Raw genomic sequence first — 20,163 nt, 5'->3', positions numbered from 1 at the left:
TATCCTTCAATTTACTTATCTAAGGAGTCCTGCTTCTCTGGCAGCTTTCCTCTGGCTGCATTAGTTGGAGACCTCTCTGAACACCTCTGCTTGGCTGCCAATCTGTTCAGCTGACAGCATCTGAGAGATACTCTTTGGGAAGAATTGGAGGATCTCTTGGGAATAACCAAAAAAAGTTTTTTTAAAAACACAGCCAACCACTTACCACTTTCTTCTAAATACTCAACAAAGAGAAACAGCTTTATGGACATCTCTCCTTGTATTTTCCTTTTCAGAGTCTGCAAAGCATTTCTATGCAAGATATAGGGGCTGTTTGGGTGGAAGGGTAGCTAGCGATGTTGCCCTTGCACATAGAGGGCCTGTCTTTAATACCCAGAGTAGGAGGTCTGTAGAAACGTGAACACGGCGTGAAAGGGTTTCACGGTGCAGCATGAACGATGACAGCGATTTTAATTGAGAAGAGTGTTGCTGTGCGGGAGCCAAGAGGTTCTTTCTGCAGCTGTTGGGAACCATTTCCTCTAAGTTTCATCCGGCAAGTCCATCATCAGGTGAGTGTCTTCTGGGCTGCCTGCCAGTTCTTGGATGGCTGAAACATTTGCCTGGACTCTGGCTGCTCACCCTACAGTGCTCTCTGAACAGAATCAGGCAGAGTGACTCACACAGAAAACCGTTACCTCATTTTTGTCCAATTCCATTGTGTGGGCTGAAGGTTGAGTTTAGCTGGAACAGAAAAGTGGGGATCAGAGATGAGGTGACTAATTGCGGATCTCAATTATGGAAGGACACATGAGAACATCTGAGGTCTTTAAAAGGAAGGGAAAGTCAAGGCTGTGCCCTCTGCTGGACTTCGCCATATGATACTTGTGAGTCACAGGCTAAGCTGGGGGTAGGCACGGTGAGTTCAAGGGGGCTGCGGCAAGGATATGAAAATGTTTGAGTAAACAACCTGCAATGACATCTTGTGTTGCTTTCATTCATACTGTGGTGTGAAACTTCTTTATTTTAAATTTATATTTCTATGAAGTTGGATCTCATAGAAGAGTAAGAATGGCCCTTGTTTTTGCTGAATAGAAGGCAATAACCTTTAGAAATGTTTTCACTGAGTGGCTCTCCTGATGCCAGTGTAGACCATATACAAGCTAGAGTCTGTCATTACCTTACAAACAAGACTCTGCTCAAAACCTTCATGCTGTAAAGTCTAGGTTCCAGCTTTGGTGTGTACTGTCTTGGGTCCAGCCTCTTGCACTCAGATGAAACTCCTTTATGTGCTTCCATTCATCTTCAGATGTGATCAACTGACCTTTGTGCTGGCCAGTGTTCTGGGTGATGAGAAGGTTACTCAAGAAGGGAGTTTGTATTCTACTCAAGAAGGGAGTTTGTATTCTACAAGAGGAACAAACTACCTGTCAGAGATAACATTGAAGACCAGTAAATCCTGGGAAGGAAATATGCTGATGTTATAAAGCTATTGAAGGAAATTCTTTAGAGTTTCAGTAAAGTTTGTTTTTGTTGTTGTTGTTTGTTTGTTTGTTTTAGGTTGCTGACAATGATTTCTAAGCTGACAACTGAGCTCCATTGACCAGTGATAAAGACAGACCCCAAAGATGTTCTGGTGGTGCCATATGTATCTTAGTAGGGGAGAACTACTAATAAGAACAATTTATGGCCAGGACAGGGAGCAAGTGCCAAGGCTCTGGGGACAGAAAGGACTTGGTGGATGAGTTGAAGTACCTACAAGGCCAGAGTGGGTTTATGGATGAGGGGAGACTGGAACAGGATGACTGCACAGATGACAAAACCTAGAGCATGTAGATCTTAAAAAGCTATGAGAAGGTATATTTTTATCCGAACTGTGTAGAAAATTATCAAAATGGAAGTGACTCAATATAATGTGTATAATATGTACTTTTAAATGATCCCTCTGAGAGTTATGTGGAAAATGAAGTAGTAAAAGTCAGGGTACTAGTTAAGGAGACTATTACAGTTGGATATGTAGAAGGTTATGGTAGCTGTGGTAGTTTGAATAAGAATGTATATTTGAATGCTTGGTCATCCAGAGTGGCACTATTTGAGAAGGATTAGAATGATTAGGAGGTGTGACCTTGTTGGAGGAAGCATGTCTACTGGGGGTGGGCTCTGAGGTTTAAAGAGCTCATGCCAGGCCCAGTCTCTCTCTCTCATTCTCTCTCTCTCTCTCTCTCTCTCTCTCTCTCTCTCTCTCTGCCTAAAGAACAGGATGTAGCTCTCAGCTGCTGCCCCAACACCTGCATGCATGTTGCCATCCTGCCCACCATGATGATAATTGGACTAAATCTCTGAAACTGTAATCCAGCCCCCAATTAAATGCTTTCTTTAATAAGAGTTTCCTTGGAAGGACACAGTCAATAAGACAAAATGACAGCCTACAGAATGGGAAAAGATCTTCACCACCCCCACATCTGACAGAGAGCTTATCTCCAAAATATATGAAGAACTCAAGAAACTAAACATCAAAATACAGAATGATCCAATTAAAGAATGGGTTATAGAGTTAAACAGAGAATTCTCAGCAGAAGAATCTCAAATGACCAAAAGACATTTATGGAATTGTCAACATCCTTAGTCATCAGGGAAATGCAAATCAAGACAACACTGAAATACCATCTTATACCTGTCAGAATGGCTATGATCAAAACCACTGATGACAGTTTATGTTGGAGAGGATGTGGAGCAAGGGGAACACTCCTCCACTGTTGGTGGGAGTGCAAACTTGTACAGCCAGTTTAGAAATCAATATGGTAGCTTCTCAGAAAATTGGGAGTCAATCTACCTCAGGACCCAGCAATACCACTCTTGGGCATATACCCAAGAAACACTCAATCATACCACAAGGACACATGCTGAACTATGTTCATAGCAGCATTGTTCGTAATAGCCAGAACCTTGATGCCCTTCAACTGAAGAATGGATAAAGAAAATGTGACAAATATACACAGTGGAATACTAATCATCAGTAAAAATCAATGACATCATGAAATTTGCAGGCAAATGGATGGAACTAGAAAATATCGTCCTGAGTGAAATAATCCAGACTCAAAAGGACAAATATGGTATGTACTCACTCATAAGTGGATACTAGATGAAAGGCAAAGGATAACCAGACTACAGCCCACATCTCCAAAGATGGATCACCCTGGGAAGGGGAAATTGATGAGATCTCCATGAGGGCTAGTTTCCTACTAGAGCATTTTCATAATGAGGTTGGTTTTTCTGGAATGCATTATTCCTGGCTATATAACACCCAGACCTGGTTCCTAAAGAAAACAGCCATAGTTTGAATGTGTCCCATACAAGATTAAGGTCTTGTCACTGAAATGGTGTTAAAAGGTAGAGTCACTGAGAGATAACTAGATCTTGAGGGCTTTTTAAAAAAATAGATTTATGGTGTGTGTGTGTGTGTGTGTGTGTGTGTGTGTGTGTACATGTGCCATGGTGTGCATGTAGAGGTCAGAGGACAACCTACAAGAATTAGGTCTTTCCTTCCACCCTATGTGTCTTGGAAATTGAAGTTAGGTTATTAAGCTTGAAGGCAGGTGCTGAGCCATCTTGCTGGCCCAATGAGGGCTCTTTCTTTATTAGCAGGACTAGATTTCTTACAAAAGAGGCTTCACAAAGTGGTCAGTTAGGTTGCCTTTCTGCCTTCTGTCATTGATGACTCAGTAGGATGGGCCTTTCCAACATTTATCTTATATTTCCAAGGCTCAGAAATGTGACTACCTTTTCTTTTTTTAAAATTTCCCATTCTCAGCTGTTCTGCCAAAAAAACACAACTAGAATAAAACACCACCCAATAACTTACATACAATCTTGTCCTATTTAAATTAGCTTAGAAGATTCTGTTATATTCAGCTAAAGCACCCAGATTAATACAATGTTAAATATATTGTGAATAGCCATACATATGCTGTGATCATTAACTCTTTTAGTAGTACTTGTGAAAACTTAGTTTAACCTAAAGAAGATAATCCATATACATTAAATAAACCCATTATAATTATCTTTCATGGCCAAAGGAAACTTCTAAAATGGAGATTTGAGAGAATAGGGTCTACTCAATAAGAAATAATAAATTGATTGGGATGTTGTCTTGTTTGCTTTTCTATTGCTGTGATAAGATACCATGTCCAAAGCAACTTACAGGAGAGTTTATTTGGGGCTACAGTTTCAGAGGGTTAGTGTCCATGATCAGTATGGTAGGGAACATGGCAGCAGGCAGGAAGTATGGTGCAAGAGCAGTAGCTGAGAGCTTGCATCTTGATTCACAAGCATTTGACAGAGAGAGCATTTGACAGAGAATGGCATGAATCTTGCAACCTCAAAGCCCATACCTAGTGACACACCTTTTCCAACAAGGCCATACCTCCTAATCCTTCCCAAACAGTCCCACTCATTGGAGACCAAGTATTCCAATATGTGAAGATGTGAGGACCATTCTTATTTAAAGTACTACAGATACCCACCCTGATTAAGTATTTGAACAGTGTGTCCTTTCTATTTCCCTGAGAACCAAAGGCCTTTGTGTAGATTTGACTTACTGTTGTGAGAGAATAGAAGGCTTTGATGCTCCTCTGGATTTGCTTGCTGTTCCAAGAGGTACTGAAGGGAACTGAATCTAAGACTAAGAGGCCATTAAAAGACCTTGACAACTGGGAGAAGCCACAACAGGCTATCACAAGCCAAGTGACTCATCTTTCACAGTATATTCTGGATGGGAACTTAATCCTGCTTATTTGTAGGATGGGTCAGCAGTGGCAGATGTGTGTATTATGAGCTGTGGAAAACTGGCTTGGTGCTTTGCCAGTGTTTATCATTGCCACCTGCAACATAGCTTACCCTAAAAGCACCTGAACTACCTGCCTGGGGATTTCTGTGGCCACAGAGGTTGGCCATGTAGGATGGGTAGGGCAAATCTGAGACATTCTTTTTACTGTAGCCCAAGGGATGTCCTGGGAATTAAGCACCAATTGCCTAAAGCAGGAATCCCCTCCTTAGTGCTCTATAATGCCTGTCTTCCTTCTTTCTCACTTACTCATATCCTCACTGGTACGATGCAAATGACTTCCCTCCAAATTCTTATCTCAGGGTTTGCTTCTGGAGAAATGCAAAGCAAGATAACGATTAGCATTTATTCAGTGCTTGCTGCTTGCTGTACACTATTGTAAGAACTTTATACCTTACTTGATCCCCATGTCAGCCTGATGAAACAGGCAACATTATTATAGAGGAAGACCAGGAGTTACAAAAGTGTGTTATCTACAAAAGTGTCATTGACTTGCCTGTGGTTATTTGCTAATAAATGTGAGAGGCAGACTTTGATTACCAGGAAATCTCATTGTGTGAGTTGTATTTAACAACTCTATGTAGTAGAAAGAACTGTACTGCCCATTAAGCTAACTACCATGCCACTACTTACTTTTAGCTTCATTAAAACCATGTAAAATAAAGAATTTAGCCCCTCACTTGCAGTAGCTATGCGCTAAAGAGTGAGCAACATGTGGCTAGTGGCTACTGGATTGGATGCAGAACACTTACTTTCCTAGCTGAAGAAAGTTCTATTGGCTGCTCTGTTATGAAAGGAGTTCTTTAGGTCACCTTCTGCTTAATACTTTGTTACTGTCTAGGGGTCTTGATTGGGTTCATTTTCTCTAACAGTTAAAGAACTAAAGGGCAGGAAGAATCTTGAGCCCAACAGGTAGCAGAGGAGCAATCTCAAACACAGAAGACAGGAGCAGATGGAATCAGTAGCTGAAGAGAGGCTTTGATGGGGGTGAGGAAACACCCACATGCAGTTGGCACACAGAGAAAGACCCTCTACAAAGCAGAGAGGAGACTCGGAAGCCAAAAACTCAAGGCTCTTCTTGAGGGCTGGGCATTTTGAAGTCTCTCAAGAATCTTCCTCCTCTAATTTAGGGCTGGCCAGTTGGAAGACAGATAGGATGGCTGATTGGCCCACAGCTACTGTGTAGGCATGTCCTGAGCAGGCTTTGAACTTGGGGTCTAACAGCAGGAGACCTACTGGTAGAAGAAAAAACCCACAAGGCCTTTGTTTTAAGCTGCCAGGCTTTTGTCTCAGGTGGGAGGGGTGAGGAGGAAGCCAGCCATCTTGGAAGTTCACTGTCTTTATTATCTAGCCACCACCCCTCGTCCTGTCTGTCTGCAGACCAGGGAGTCTGTCTAACTCCTAGTCTTTCACATTGACATCACAGAAACACTGAAGGAAGTAGTTGAAGTGGATTCTTCTGGAAAACTCCTTTATCCAGCTCACAGTAGGCCTGGAAGAGATAAGAACAGAGCAGTGTACCGCTTCTATGCTGACAATGGAGCACTTCAGGGTCATTTGCAGGAAGCTTCTCTAATCTCCTCACCTTTGATTTGTTCTTATCACTTCTACTGAACAGGAGGATTCTACTACTCTCTGGCTGGCCTTGAGTTAGAAGGTGAAAAGTCAGCTAGATGCAGAAACATTGACAGGGACTAGAAGAAACCATCAAGACTCAAAAACACCCTTTTGAGGTTCTGTGAGGAAGGAAGTGATGGGTCAGGAGCTGCGCCACAAGGCAATCAGGGCCAGCAGTGTGGAGGTGAACAGGCTAGCTCATTGGGTCCATACTCAGGACAAAGCACACTGTTAGGAATCTTCCTTTGGCAGTGTCTCAGAGTCACTGAGAACCTTAAGAAGAAACTGCTCATCCTTAGGGCCTTTGCAAAGTGTTTCAGCAACACTGGGAATTTACCTTGACCAAACCTCCCAGGATCTGAGAGCATTGATGATTTTACTGTAATTAGCATGACAAGGAAGTTTAAGGACCTGTATTTCTACCTTCTTTGTATCATGGAACAGTGCTTTCAGACCAGACTCAGAGAGGGAGAAGTCACTTTAAGTCCTGTGAGTCTGAGCCAAGAAAAAATTTGAATCATCTCAGAGGAAATAACCAGAGTTATCCCTGACGTCACTCACTTGAGGCTGTCCACCTCTCAGAGTGACCAGCCTGGGTCTGGGCCACTGTGCTTCGCTCATTCTCTGGCAGACACAGAGAATCTAAAAAGTATTCTCCAGAAGGGACTTCTGTTAGTATGATCCTTATTTCTCAGGGCTTGGGGGGGGGGGGGTGTGTGCTTCTGATGAACCACTGAAGTAAAAATACCCAGGGATTGGGAGGCTCTGTGAAGGCTGCATCTCCTCCCGTTAGGCCAGTCTTTTCACCTGGGTTGGCGAAGGAGAAAACATGTGCAGATGCCTGTTCTTGCTGTAAATGTGGTGCAGTGAGAAAAGGCATGAGGAGGCCAACACCTCAGAAAAGCTCAGGGCTTCCAGCAGAGGCTTCCCTGGTGGGCAGTTACTCAATGGGTGGAGGGTAAAGTGACTGCAAGCCAGGGCATGGGAGCAGGGGGTTGGGGGATGAGAGTGTTAGGTGGGGGTGGGAGGTGTGGGTGTTGGGGGTGGGGTGGGAGAGGGCTTGGGAGAGTGTGGAGTGGGCACACAATTAGACTCTGGATTTGCCTCACTGCTCCAGGGTGCTGGGTCCTAGAAATGATGGAGAATTACCATAACAAATAGTAGACTCTCAACTCCCTTTCCCTTGCTTTTTGGTTTACCCCCCATTCTGACCTCCACCCTGCTGCTCCACACAAGAAATTAGAGGACTGCTCTAAAAGAGTGATAAAGAAACTCAAACAAAAGCCTTGCAACAACTGGTAGTTTGAAGTTTTTACCCAACACCATGTCAAAGTTCCCATCTGGTAACTCTAAACTGCAGTCCACATATAAGCAAGTGCCCTCACAACTTAGGACTTCACTGCCCTCTCTTACATGTGAATCAGCAGAGAAGAACTAGAAATGCAAAGACTACCCCTGACAAAGAAAGAATAACCTATTAACCAAATAACCTATTTTCAATACTCCCAGAGAGCTAGGATACACTGAACTGTTTAAAACAAACAAACAAACCATAAAGAAGAATATTGAGAGATAAAAAAGGCTCTTGAAAATTAAAAATATGATTAAAAGAGTTTAAAAAGGATACGTTTAAACAACAGAAACCCCTTCCAAAGTTGGGAGAGACAGGCAAGCAGGCAGGTGTGCGCGCACGCACGCACGCACGCACGCACGCACGCACGCACGCGCGCGTACACACACACACACACACACACACACACACAGGAAGAGAGAGAGAGAGAGAGAGAGAGAGAGAGAGAGAGAGAGAGAGAGAGAGAGAGAGAGAGAATTATCAAAGAAAACAAGAAAATGTCCTACTGAAGAGCATGGAACTTCAGATTGCAAGTATTCTGAGTATTCAGACAATGAATGAGGATGGAGCTCACCAAGGCACATCCTAAGGGCACTTTCGAACACTGGTGAGGAGGAGATGGAGGTCTATGATTCTTTAACAACAAAAGGCTGCACTGGGAATAGAAGACAGTAGAGAACTTTTTTTTTTTTTTTTTTTTTTTTTGGTTTTTTGAGACAGGGTTTCTCTGTGTAGCTTTGCGCCTTTCCTGGGACTCACTTGGTAGTCCAGGCTGGCCTCGAACTCACAGAGATCCGCCTGGCTCTGCCTCCCGAGTGCTGGGATTAAAGGCGTGTGCCACCACCGCCCAGCTGAGAACATTTTTGAAATGTGCAGTAAAAATGATTTCTGATCTAGAATTCTTCCCAAAGAGCCACTAGTAATCCATAATCGTGAACAATCTCCATAAAAATGAAGGAGTAGCTGGGTGGTGGTGGCACACCTTTAATCCCAGCACTTGGGAGGCAGAGGCAGGCAGATCTCTGTGAGTTCGAGATCAGCCTGGTCTACAGAGCGAGAGATCCAGGACAGGCACCAAAACTACACAGAGAAACCCTGTCTTGAAAAACAAAACAAAACAAAAAACAAACAAACAAACAAAAGAAGTAAATTGATGACAGGCAAATGGGATCCAAGGAAAAGGAATAAACAGACAGAGAGAACTAGGCTAACGGAAAGAGGGACTGGCCAAGTCAATGCCACCAGACTACACTGTATGGCTGAACTAGGGTAGTATTTATATGGTGTTAGTAATGCATACTGCAAATACCCATTTGACACAGGGATACTGTAATGAGAGCATATGTAGGATTGTTTTTATTTGGGGAAATGGTGTATACAGACTTGTATTAAAGTCCATCACTGTGATACAAGGCTGTCAGGACAGGAGTTTTTCTTGAATTCACTATGAATTTCTGTATCTAAGATAATGGCCTACACATTGTAGGTCCTCAGCAAATGTGCATTGACTGATGGAAACCTGATATGGAATATTCATTCTAGGAAATTTGTTAAGCGAACAGCTAGCTAAGATACTGTATTAGTTATTCTTCCTGTTGCCATGACAAAAAGCCACTTAAGAGAGGAGGTTTAGGGTTGGAGAGATGGCTCAGCGGTTAAAAGCACTGGCTGTTCTTTCAGAGGTCCTGAGTTCAATTCCCAGTAACCACATGGTGACTCCTAACCATCTGTAACAAGATCTGGCGCCCACTTCTGGCATGCAGGCAGAATACTGTATACATAATAAATAAATCTTAAAAAAAAAAAAAAAAAGGAGGGGGGCTGGAGAGATGGCTTAGAGGTTAAGAGCACTAGCTGCTCTTCCAGAGGTCCTGAGTTCAATTCCCAGCAACCACATGATGGCTCACAACCATCTGTAAGGAGATCTGGTGCCCTCCTCTGGCCTGCAGTCATACATGCTGTATATATAATAAATAAATAAATCTTAAAAAAAAAAAAAAAAAAGGCCGGGCGGTGGTGGCGCACGCCTTTAATCCCAGCACTCGGGAGGCAGAGCCAGGCGGATCTCTGTAAGTTCGAGGCCGGCCTGGGCTACCAAGTGAGTTCCAGGAAAAGGCGCAAAGCTACACAGAGAAACCCTGTCTCAAAAAACCAAAAAAAAAAAAAAAAAAAAAAGAGAGGAGGTTTATTATGGCTTACTTTTTAATGGGTGTTTTCCCTCAAGGAGAAGTAGGCAGGCGGCAGTAGGCGTTTGAGGCATCTGGTTACATTGCATCCAGTCAGGAAGCAGAGAGGGATGAATGCACTTCCTGCTCTTCTGGCTTTCTGTTCCCTTTGAGGAGCCTGAAATGTATAAGGTGGGCTTTCCCTGTCAATCACTGTAATCTAGAACACTCCCTCACAGATACACCAGAAGCTTGTTTTCATGGTGACTCTAAACCCCATCAGGTTGACAGTCCAGACTAACCATCACAGATACATTTTCAAAACTCCCAAAGCCAGACAGCACAAAGTTGTACCAAGCCTTTCCACAGTTTAAAACAAATGATTTGGGAAATATTTAAGCTCACATCAAAATATCGAAGGTTTTTTTTTTATTTTCTTTGTTTTTTTTTTTAGTCAGATATGTTCCTAGGAAAGTATTCTTTATGCTAGTTAGGTTGATGGACGACAGCTTGAGCTCAGGCCAGTTCCAGGGAAATCAAGATGTAATTTCCTCCATTTAGAAAGCAAATTACCGTATTGACTTTTCTTCTTGTTCATTCACTAATATGATTCCAAGCTGGGTTGAGAGAAAATGCCTTGTTTTGCGTTTCAAGCTGTGGACTGTCCTGAGGAGAAGCCTTTAGTACTTCCTCTGGCAATAGACTCCAGAAAGTTTCTTCAGTACACCCATTTCTCTTATTAAATAAAAAGGTGTATGTCTTTGGTTCAGCAATGTATGCTTCTACCTAATGGCCCTGAATGGGGTCTACAACCCAGTTTAATCTGGCTATAAATTCATTGATTCTAGTCTAATGACCTCTAGAAGTGTTCACTGGTTCACTCTTTCTGACTTCACAATTTGTTCTGTATATACTATGCATCATTTAGTAAGGGAAAGAAAAAAAAAACAAGTCAAATAATTCTGGGTGCACAGAGGTAAAATAACCAACTGTTCCTGTGGGTCTCCCAAGAAGATAACCAACTTGCTGAACTGGCCATACTTATTTTTGTGGTGGCGGGTGGGGGGTGGTGGAGGTTGGTCAGGAATGTTGGAAACCTGTACAGAAACTACTGCATATGCCATCCTGGTTAGTCAGCACCAGGCTGGGCGTTGTGTGTAGAGCATGTGTATATCTGGGGAATGTACTCTGGCTGCCCTCTGTCTGTCTCAACACTTCTGAAGAGTCCTGGTGTTGTAGATCTTGTCTTTGGAGACAATGTGGGTTTCCCAGTCTAATCTCAAAGGCTCCATGTTCCTCCAAATAAATATTTTGGAGGCTTCTCAGGAGACTGATCAGGATTCCTGATATAATCCTCTACTTGCTTTCCTGTTCCTCATGCACGTTACTGATGATCGAGGCCAGGCTGGAGAGCTGGGGGTGGGAGTGTCTTCATCCAGTCTCTCCCTGTAACGATTGCCCAGTACCCTGTGGAGAATGATGCTGCCTGGAATTACTGGACCACAAGCTTTGCCAGACTCCAAGAACAGTGACAGTAGTATGGGGGCTGGTGGTACAGGATACAGATGCTCTTCACCTCACAAACTTACCTTTCCAGTCCACAGCTACTCTCCAGGCCCAGAACCCAGAAGAGGGGCACAGATGTCACCTTATTATTTTCAGGACTTTGGGAGAGAAGGCCCCCAAATAAAGACCATATCCACGATTCTCCTTTCATACAGAAGTGAACGCCACGATGTGGATGCAGGGGTCTTGCTTTCATGAAGAAAATCCTTTAGAGAGCATTGGTGGGGTTCCCTGCATGGGCATTCATTACAAAGCCATCCTGTGCCTCTGCTGGCTGCAACTTTGATCTATGTATATATAGCTTCACTAGTCCCTGGGGGAACTGCCTCCCATTCTGGCTCACTGCATTGCTCATGAGGATTGGAGACCAGTGGGAGTTTCCCAGTTGAGGCTTTTTCTTCGGGGAGGATGTTGTCATCTGTCCTTGATCCAACAAATAGGACCTGATACAGGAAAATGACTCAGAGGACATGGACAAACATACCCCAAGTTCCTCTTTGATTCCCAGAAACTGAACACCAGGTGTGGACTTCCACAAGCCTCAGGCATCGTCTTCTACACATTGCTGGAATCCCCCCTTCTCCCTGGGCACTTGGGGGATCCTCTGCGTCAATCAAGCTATGGCAGGGGAAAGCCGGAAGCCTTGGGAGTAGGTGGTATTTCTCTTTCGAGTAACTTCGAACACAGGTTTATCTTCTCCACGCACCTGAGAACAGGGAGAACAGGCAATGTGGACTCACAAAACTGAGCTTAGGAAAAGAGGAGATGCTTAGTCCCTTTGCGTGAGTGTGCATCGATCGATGTCTATGGCTGTCGTAGAGTGGCGATGTGTCTGTTACGGTGTGCACATAATTCATGCCTGTTTCTCAGAGCAGAAGCGTGGGGGTTGTTTTTGGCCAGAGCTCAGTTGATTTGGGTTATGCTCGCACAGCCTTCTGCTGGAGGCAAGAGAATCTGAGCACTCCTCAGTGGCTGTGTTAATGCCAAAGGCACCTGCGGTCCTGACCAGCAGATGAGCGAGTGTGAAAGTCCCCTAGAGACCCCTGGGTTGCAGCGCCGGCTCAAGTGGTGGGTGCAGGACCCTGGCTCAGCAGTCAGTCTCTGCAGAGTAGGGCGGTGGAGATGCGGGGAGGGGAAGGGAGCGGAGACCTGGGCACTGGTAGCGCCAACCCCACAGCTTGGCAAACCCGCCAGAGGCGCGGGGAAGTGCGTTAACCTACATCACTGTGGCAGTATGAGGTCCTGAGTTTGGATGGGGGAGACAAAAACCACAGTGCAGGATTTGGAGGGTCTGGCGTGGGAAGAGAATGTCCCCTATGTTAGCCTGTTAGCCTGCTCCCTATACTCTCTAGTTTCCACCACGTTTAGGCTAGCGATGCGAAGGACTGTAGAGTGCCAGTTGGGGACAAACACGCCAGAAGTTCCCTAATGGATCCTAGGACCCGCTCCTTCCCGAGCAGTCACCTTCCTGGCTGTATCTAACTGAAGTCCTTTTAGAGCCCAGGACTGCTGCTCACCCTGCCGGAGTCCAGCCAGGAGGTTCAAGCCCCCATTGGAGGGGGCAGGGAAAGGTTGTAGGCTCGAGTTCAGGCGTTAAAGAGATCTTGACGCCAAACTCTCTCCAGTTTGCTCACACGTTCTGGGAGAATCCATTCTCCCTCAGTCTCCTTACCCCACCCCCACCCTGTTCCTCAGCAATGACCTCAAGCCAAAGACAGGGAGTGGACTCCTTTCCTTGCCGCAGGAGTGCAGCTATGACGGAAGACGCTCTGGAAGCTCGGTCAGAGCTCTGATTGGCCGAGAGATCTAATGAGGACCCCCCACCCCCAAGACCAGAGAATAAGAGACCAGGACTCTGGGGACAGCCGTGTGGTGTGTGCTCTTCTCCAGTGGAAGCTTCGCTCTCGCAGTGCCAACGCTCGGGTAACCAGGTGAGGAACTAACTTTCCAACTCATTCAGCTCACTCTCCATTAGTTTGTCTACTTTGTTGTTGTTGTTTTTGATGCAGTGTTTCACACTGTAGTAATTCAGGCTGGCCTGGAACTCACTGTATAGCTCTGGTTGGTCTTGAACCAAGGATCCTTTCTCAGCATCCCGAGGATGCAGATTACAGGCGCACGCCACTACACGACCAGCTTGACTTGGCTCCCTGTGCTGGCCAGGTTCTTCACTCCATAACCATTTCTGCCTTCCTGCAGCCGGGGATCAGTCAGAAAGTGCGGTCGTGGCATTTTCTCGTAACTAGGATGAGTGGGACTCTAGAGCACACCGGTAGGAGTACAAAGCCCCTCTGGAAGCTGAACGACCCCACCTAGGCGCGTCTGTGGCGCGTCTGTGGCTCCTCCTTGGGGTTAGGTGGTCTTGCTGCACCCTATCCAATCTTGACCCTATCCAATCTTGACATGAGAGGTCCTTGGATCTAGGGCTGGGGAGTACCGATCTTTTCTCTCAGATGTTTCCAGCCTTTAGCGCCCGGGGTCATCAGCAAGCATCTAGGGTGCACCGTGGAGAGGAGTCCAGCATCAGGTGTTAAACAGCACTTCTGCTGTTCTGAGACAGTTTAACTGGGACTCGAAAAAATTCTCTCAGTTCTGCAGCTGGAGAGAGATTATCTCTTTCCAAGATACCTTTCCAGCGTCCCCAGGGCAACTGCTCAGAAAAGGTGGTTCTAAAAATTTCAGCCTGTGAGAAATCCAAAGCAGCGGTACAGCAAATCTACTTCAGGGAGCTCTGGGTGGTTCTTGCGTTCTTCACAGAGGAGAGCAAAAAGGGCATTGGCAGGCGTGCCCTGCTGCAAGCTGGGGCGAATGAGTGCCTGTAGCCCCTCCTCCGAACTCAGACCAGAGAATGCAAACCACATCTACCCTCCCCCACTCATTTCTGCTCTATTAAGCCACTCACTAAACTGTAGCTTTGGAGAGCTCCAACAGCTCTCTGCCAAACAATGGAACAGTGGTGGGGGAGGTGACGGAAAAGTTAGCGAGCCACTTGTGGCAGGGGCAGGACTAGAACTTGGGTCTATGGTCCTCGTGCAGTGGACCATTCTTCTCTTTTTACAGAGACACCATGGGCTTCTGGAAGTTCTTTACCTTTCTGGCTCTCAGCAGCGTGTGGATCCTGTGCCTGGCCAGCAACCTCCAGGCAGCACCTCTCGGGTAAATTAGCTTGAATCAGGAGTGCAGTTTGACACTCCTCCTACTGCCGGGGGATCTTGTCACCCCTGTGGCTCCAAAGCCCCTACTTGGTTATTGGTAAATTAGCGCCCTCTTGTGGGCACTGGCCTCCTGACCTGAGCTCTAAGCCCCTAGGGAAGAAGCAGGGGAGGAATCAGGAAGCTTGGCTGCTTATTTGGGGGGTGGGGTGGGGGTTGGGGGAACGGAAGGAATGAGAATCTGTCCTAGGTTTGCTACCTCTACAGGTCAGCCTTGGAGAGCAGCCTAGACCTGGCTACACTCAGCGAACAGGAAAAGCGTCTTCTGCTGGCTGCACTGGTGCAGAACTACTACGAGCTGATGAAGGCCAGGAAGCTGGAGCAGGAGGAGCAGGAGACTGAGAGCTCCAGGTAAGGCTCCTCCTCACCTGGCCCCCATAAGTTCAGGAGGAACTATTCCAGAGAGGTACGGAGACACTACCGGAAGTCCAAGGAACTAATTAACCGTTCCCAGCCTCCATAGATGACAGAGGTTCCGGTGCCACCAGAGGGACTCATACCGGTTAGACACGTTAAAGTTTTGTTTTCTCCTGAAAACTCTTGGGAAAGGAAATGAGGAGATGTAGAATTGCTTACTGTGGGAGTTGGACATGAGCCTATGGGGATGCATCGCTGCACAGGCTGAAGTAGGGCAGGTGAGTGTGATGCCAGAGGATGGACTAGAATGGCAGGAAGTTCCAGCAGCTTCAGGATTTGTTCTTTCACACTGGCAAGGAGCCATCATTTTACATTCACAAGGAGAAGTTGTAAGGGTACGAGGGGTCTGGGACAGGCAGAACAGTGTCTGAGGTAGGTCCAGAGCATCTTTAGAGGTGTGCATGTTGTTACAGATGCTGCCTGTGTGCCCCATGCCTGGAAACAGACCAACCCTGGTCCGGCTTCAGCACTCCCCAAGGAAAAGCATGTTTTGACCTGCATCCCCCTTGAGAAATCCCTGATAGCATGAAAGACTGACATGGAATGCCAGAAAGAGTCACCCTTTTCCTCGGCCCTTCCCTGCACAGTCCTGGCCCACCGCACCCCCAAGCCTTCCCAATGGAGTCTGTGTGAACTGACCTCCTACCACCCTCTGTCCCAACTTCTAGTCCCCTGACTGGTTTAACTTTCTGACTGCCCATGGGATCAGCTCCTGGTGGTATGGGAATCTAAATACACGAGTTCTGGGCATGTAAGTAGAGGAGCTGAACAACTTTACCACCTTCTCTGCTATGGACTTCGGGCTTAAAACTCCGACAAGAAAAGAATACCGTGGGTCACTTGCAGAGGGGCCTGAAGTGTCCAGGGTGCCACCAAGCGCTTCTGTGTCCTTCCTGGTTTCCTCTCTGGCTCCTACTTTCTCACTTGCTGCATGCGCATTCCTCTCTGGGTTCGAAGCTGGCAACAGCAGCTTCCCATGTGACCAAGAATGTCAGTGACTCAGGATAGGAAGGGAGAGAACAGAAGTCATAGGCCACCTTTGAGGTAAGAGACAGTGAGGGAATCTTCTAGAGCATTTAGAGAACTGTTCACTTCCTGCTTCTGAATACCCAAATAAGCACATCCCTTCCATCTCATTTTCTGGAAGAATCAGAGTTGCAGTGATCATTGCTTTGGTCCACTTCTGAAGCTTGGGAGTGGCCAGGACCTAGGAAAGAGCTTTAGCTTCAGGTGAGCTGGGCACAGGGCTTGATGGGCCATCTCTGTGTGCAGCTATGGCAACAAGCAGCATGCTAAGGACCAGATAAGCGCTTCTGAGACGATGCTGCCAATGCTGTTCTTAGCTTCAGCAAGGTAAGTTTTATTATTATTATTATTATTATTATTATTATTATTATTATTATTATTTTATTTTTTGGTGATGGTTTGGGGAATAGTTTCTGGCAAAGACTCTCGGGTCATTTTCCTGAACAGCTTTGGTAAATGCACTTAGGAAAAACACTTCCTGTTAAGTGGTATGTTTAAAGGATGGAGTTCTCAGGGGGTAGGCTCCTCCCCAGCCCTCACTAACAAGTCTTATCTTCTTTTTCCATCCTGAATATCAGCATCACTGCCCAGAAGAGATCCTGCAACACTGCCACTTGTGTGACCCACCGGCTAGCAGGCTTGCTGAGCAGGTCAGGGGGTGTAGTGAAAGACAACTTCGTGCCCACCAATGTGGGTTCTAAAGCCTTTGGCCGCCGCCGCAGGGACCTTCAGGACTGAGTAGCTAATGGCCCCCGAGAAGAAGGTGATTTTGTACTCTGGGTTGGGAGAGGAAGGATTTGGGACCTAAGAGTCACATTGTGAAGCCCACCGAGAGTGGTAGGGCCTTCAGGTCCCCTGTCTATCGATAGTACTAGTCTTTTTCCTGAGGTAATGAGTTCCTTCTTAAACTGAGCTTGAAATTGAAATCAGAATGGCAGGAGAGGTCACAGGGAAGCAGTGCCTCGTTGCCAAGGAAAGAAAGGAAGAGAAATGCTGTCTGGATTTGGAAAGGGAAAGGCCTGCAGACCTTACCTGTGTTCCCCAGTTCAGATCAGAGGGCTATGAACATACCACTACCAATAGTTCAGATCGGAGGGGTGTGAGCACACCACTACCAGCAGTTCAGATTGAAGGGCTGTGAGCACACCACTACCAGCAGTTCAGATCGGAGGGCTGTGAGCACACCACTACCAACATCTTTAGTGTCTTTTCTGTTTTTGAGAAAGTTTCAAGCAGCCCAGGCTGGCTTCCAGCTCAGTATATAGAGGCTGGCTTTGAACTTCTGACCATCCTGCCCCAACTTCCAAGTGCTGAGATTGCAGAGATCCCAGGACACCATGGGCCACTTCCAGTATTAATAGGGACAGTGTTGTAAGCCTCCTCACACTCCAAATTCAGAATTCACAGATGCTGCTTAGCGGAGGAGCCATTTACGTAAATCATCATTGTTAGGGATGATTGTGGTTACTCACGTGTCCATATCCTTCTTTCATCCCTCTCCCCTCCCATCCTCTCTCCTTTTGCCTTTTCTTATCTCTCCTTTTCTTTTTTTGTTTCTCTTCATCTCAGGTTATGTGAAGCTGAACTCACCCACGTCTATTAATTTTTATTAACAATGACCTGGTAAGAAGGCTCCATGGACAATGTGTATGTTTGCATCCTGATAAAAAAAATCACCGTGGTCACTTGAGAGGAATGAAACTGAGTATAAATAAGTTAATTCTCTGTTTGTCTGCATCGTGTTTATGCTGAGTCTGTGGCCAGTCAATGTGATGGCGTCTCCCACTGGCTTCCCCAGCAGCAAACCACACAGGTTCTGAGAGCCTGGTGAACTTTGGGGAGATGTGAAATCACTGCCTCTTGTAACCTCTGGGGACTCTTGGTAGAGGAGATACTGTGCCTTGGTGTCTCAGAACATAATTGTACATTTATTTAAGGAAATGTCAAAATTGTACCATTTGTGAACTTCATCAAGATTAAAACATATTTTGGATACATTTGTTTTGAGTCTGTGGTAGTCCATTTCAATTTGTCTTCCTATGTAACAATAATAATTACAGTAATAATAATAATAAATGCTTTTGAGTGTTTAGTATTATTCCAGTGTTCTAAGAAATTGTTATATACCTTTGAATTGACTTAGTCTTCATGACCAAGCCATAGGAAGATACCCACGTTTGAGGAGACAAAGGCATGGAGAGGAGAGATTCAAGGTCACATCAATAAGCTGTGGAAGATCTGTGATGCTTTTCAGAGCACACAGTAGAAACCACCATGCCTTATGTTATTAACAAAGTCTTCTGACATTTTCCAGAGATCTGTGGACCATCCTTTGGCCTTCCTGCCTGACATGATAGGCCCTTACATTTTGGAGACGCATAAAAAATTTAAGCATATAATGTTCTAGTCCTTATACAGTATAATGCAGTCTTTGTACCCCTTACTTGGTTTCAAGAAAAATCAAAAGTAGTGTTGCTACAAATCCATTTCTTCTTCTACCCAATGTATTACTGTATCAGTTTATCTATAAGGATTTTACCATGTATTTTTTAAATGGGAAAGATGCTGAACATAACCAAGACCAATTTAACAAGGAAAATGAGTACATTTGTTATTTCTTAATTCTTTACTCTCACACATGCAGTAATGGTTTAACCTTCCCCAGCTCTTTATACATCTACGTATAAAATCTTAGCTGATGTTGAGTCTTTGTATTGCTCTGGTTCGTACCCATTTGACATTGAGGTTCCTCTCCATCTGTCTACCTCTTGCAACTCATTGGCATGAGAGAGAGACTAGGTTACATGTGCAATAGTTTCCGCCATTGTTGTGGTGAGGTTAACATGCAGTTTCTGTGAATTGGCAGGCAGACCTAGAATAAGTGATGTGGAAGAAGCTGATGAGTCCAGAGATGAAATGGGGTGACTGAACATGCAGGATTCCATAGGGCCCATAAAAGACTTTGGGTTTCTATCAATCAAGTTCTAGCTGAAAAAAACAAATTACATTGGTCATTTTAACTAGAAATATTTAATGTTTAATATAACAATGGCACACATAGCTGTTAGAGTACTGAAAAGACCAAAGAGAGTATGGAGTACAGTGGTTACCATCTATGGGCTAGATGAATGAGAACTGAGAAGCTTGGAGAAGGATTCTTAAACCACCAAGAAGGGAAATTAGCAGACTCCAGTATCTCTTGGCTGGGTGCTGGGGTGATGTAATGTGATGGCCCACAGAAGCTTCCTAGTGAGACCTTACTCAGGGTCAGAGAATCTGAGCTTGCTTTACCCAGCAGGGCTTCATAAGGAGATGATTTGGCCATGGGTGGCACGTTTACCAGGTGTTTGGAAGGGTCTGCATTTGGCTATACGGTGTGCTTTGATCTTGCAAGGGGAAGTCTTTTGCCTCTCCCCTTGGCATATTATAAAAAGCCCTTTTGAATAAAGCTTTGGGTGGCTGGGTATTGATCCAGTGCCCTCCCGAAGCTATCCTGTGTCTCTGTCTTTCTTATCGTCTCTTTCTATCATTTCCTCATTCCTTTCTCCTCTACCCAAGAACCCTTTGATGCGTGAGAGCAAGTCAGAGCTGGTCTCCCACAGACCCCCACAATGTAAGGCTGTTTTAAGAGTACAAATGCAGATATCCCATAGGTGGGCAGGGGAGGAGGTGCATCCAGAATGTTCTAGGAATTTAGAAAAACTAAACCAAGCTAGGGATTGGAAACAACTTGGCTGTCAGAGTAAATCAGTGTGTGAGTGATGCTGACAGAAACAGAAATTGAAATTAGAAGGAGCCAGATCAGATCCTTCTTGGTTTTGGCTTCTGATGTCCTTTTAGGAACTCCAAGTGAGAGAGTCTAAAGGGGTCTAGCTGGCAAAAGAAAATGTATCTGGCAGAGTCCCAGCCCCAGGATCTCATTTCAGATATGTGATTTTATATTTACATATTGAAAAGTTCATTCATTTTGGTGTGTAGTTCTGGGAGCAA

The 20,163-nt window shown here is 45.3% G+C and overlaps 1 protein-coding gene and 1 long non-coding RNA gene across 5 annotated transcripts; one reads left to right on the top strand and one right to left on the bottom strand.

The window, feature by feature from the left end:
• Nucleotides 1-433: 433 nt before the first annotated feature.
• On the bottom strand, nt 434-13,269 carry LOC131915316 (uncharacterized). Its single transcript, XR_009380317.1, has 2 exons — nt 12,003-13,269; nt 434-720 (listed from the first exon to the last, which is right to left on the bottom strand). It is a non-coding gene; the product is annotated as an uncharacterized LOC131915316 (long non-coding RNA).
• On the top strand, nt 12,111-18,168 carry LOC131915301 (calcitonin gene-related peptide 2-like). 4 transcript variants are annotated; one of them, XR_009380315.1, is made up of 6 exons: nt 12,111-13,449; nt 14,555-14,674; nt 14,938-15,081; nt 15,561-16,191; nt 16,420-16,500; nt 16,752-16,783. XR_009380315.1 is itself a non-coding variant. In XM_059268423.1 (6 exons), the coding sequence occupies exons 1-5, from the start codon at nt 13,328-13,330 to the stop codon at nt 16,909-16,911; spliced, it is 627 nt and encodes a 208-aa protein (XP_059124406.1). In that variant the 5' UTR covers nt 12,946-13,327; the 3' UTR covers nt 16,912-16,936; nt 17,743-18,168. The 4 variants fall into 4 exon arrangements, 3 of the variants coding, with proteins under 3 accessions (XP_059124426.1, XP_059124406.1, XP_059124416.1); XM_059268423.1 differs by lacking the exon at nt 15,561-16,191 and adding an exon at nt 17,743-18,168 and having other exon boundaries at nt 12,946-13,449; nt 16,752-16,936; XM_059268433.1 differs by lacking the exon at nt 15,561-16,191 and adding an exon at nt 17,743-18,168 and having other exon boundaries at nt 12,950-13,449; nt 14,579-14,674; nt 16,752-16,936.
• Nucleotides 18,169-20,163: the final 1,995 nt, after the last annotated feature.

This window comes from Peromyscus eremicus, chromosome 1 (assembly GCF_949786415.1).
Source record: "Peromyscus eremicus chromosome 1, PerEre_H2_v1, whole genome shotgun sequence".
Lineage (NCBI taxonomy): Eukaryota > Metazoa > Chordata > Mammalia > Rodentia > Cricetidae > Peromyscus > Peromyscus eremicus.
The sequence above is the reverse complement of the archived record's forward strand: the minus strand, read 5'-3'. Positions and strand labels throughout refer to the sequence as shown.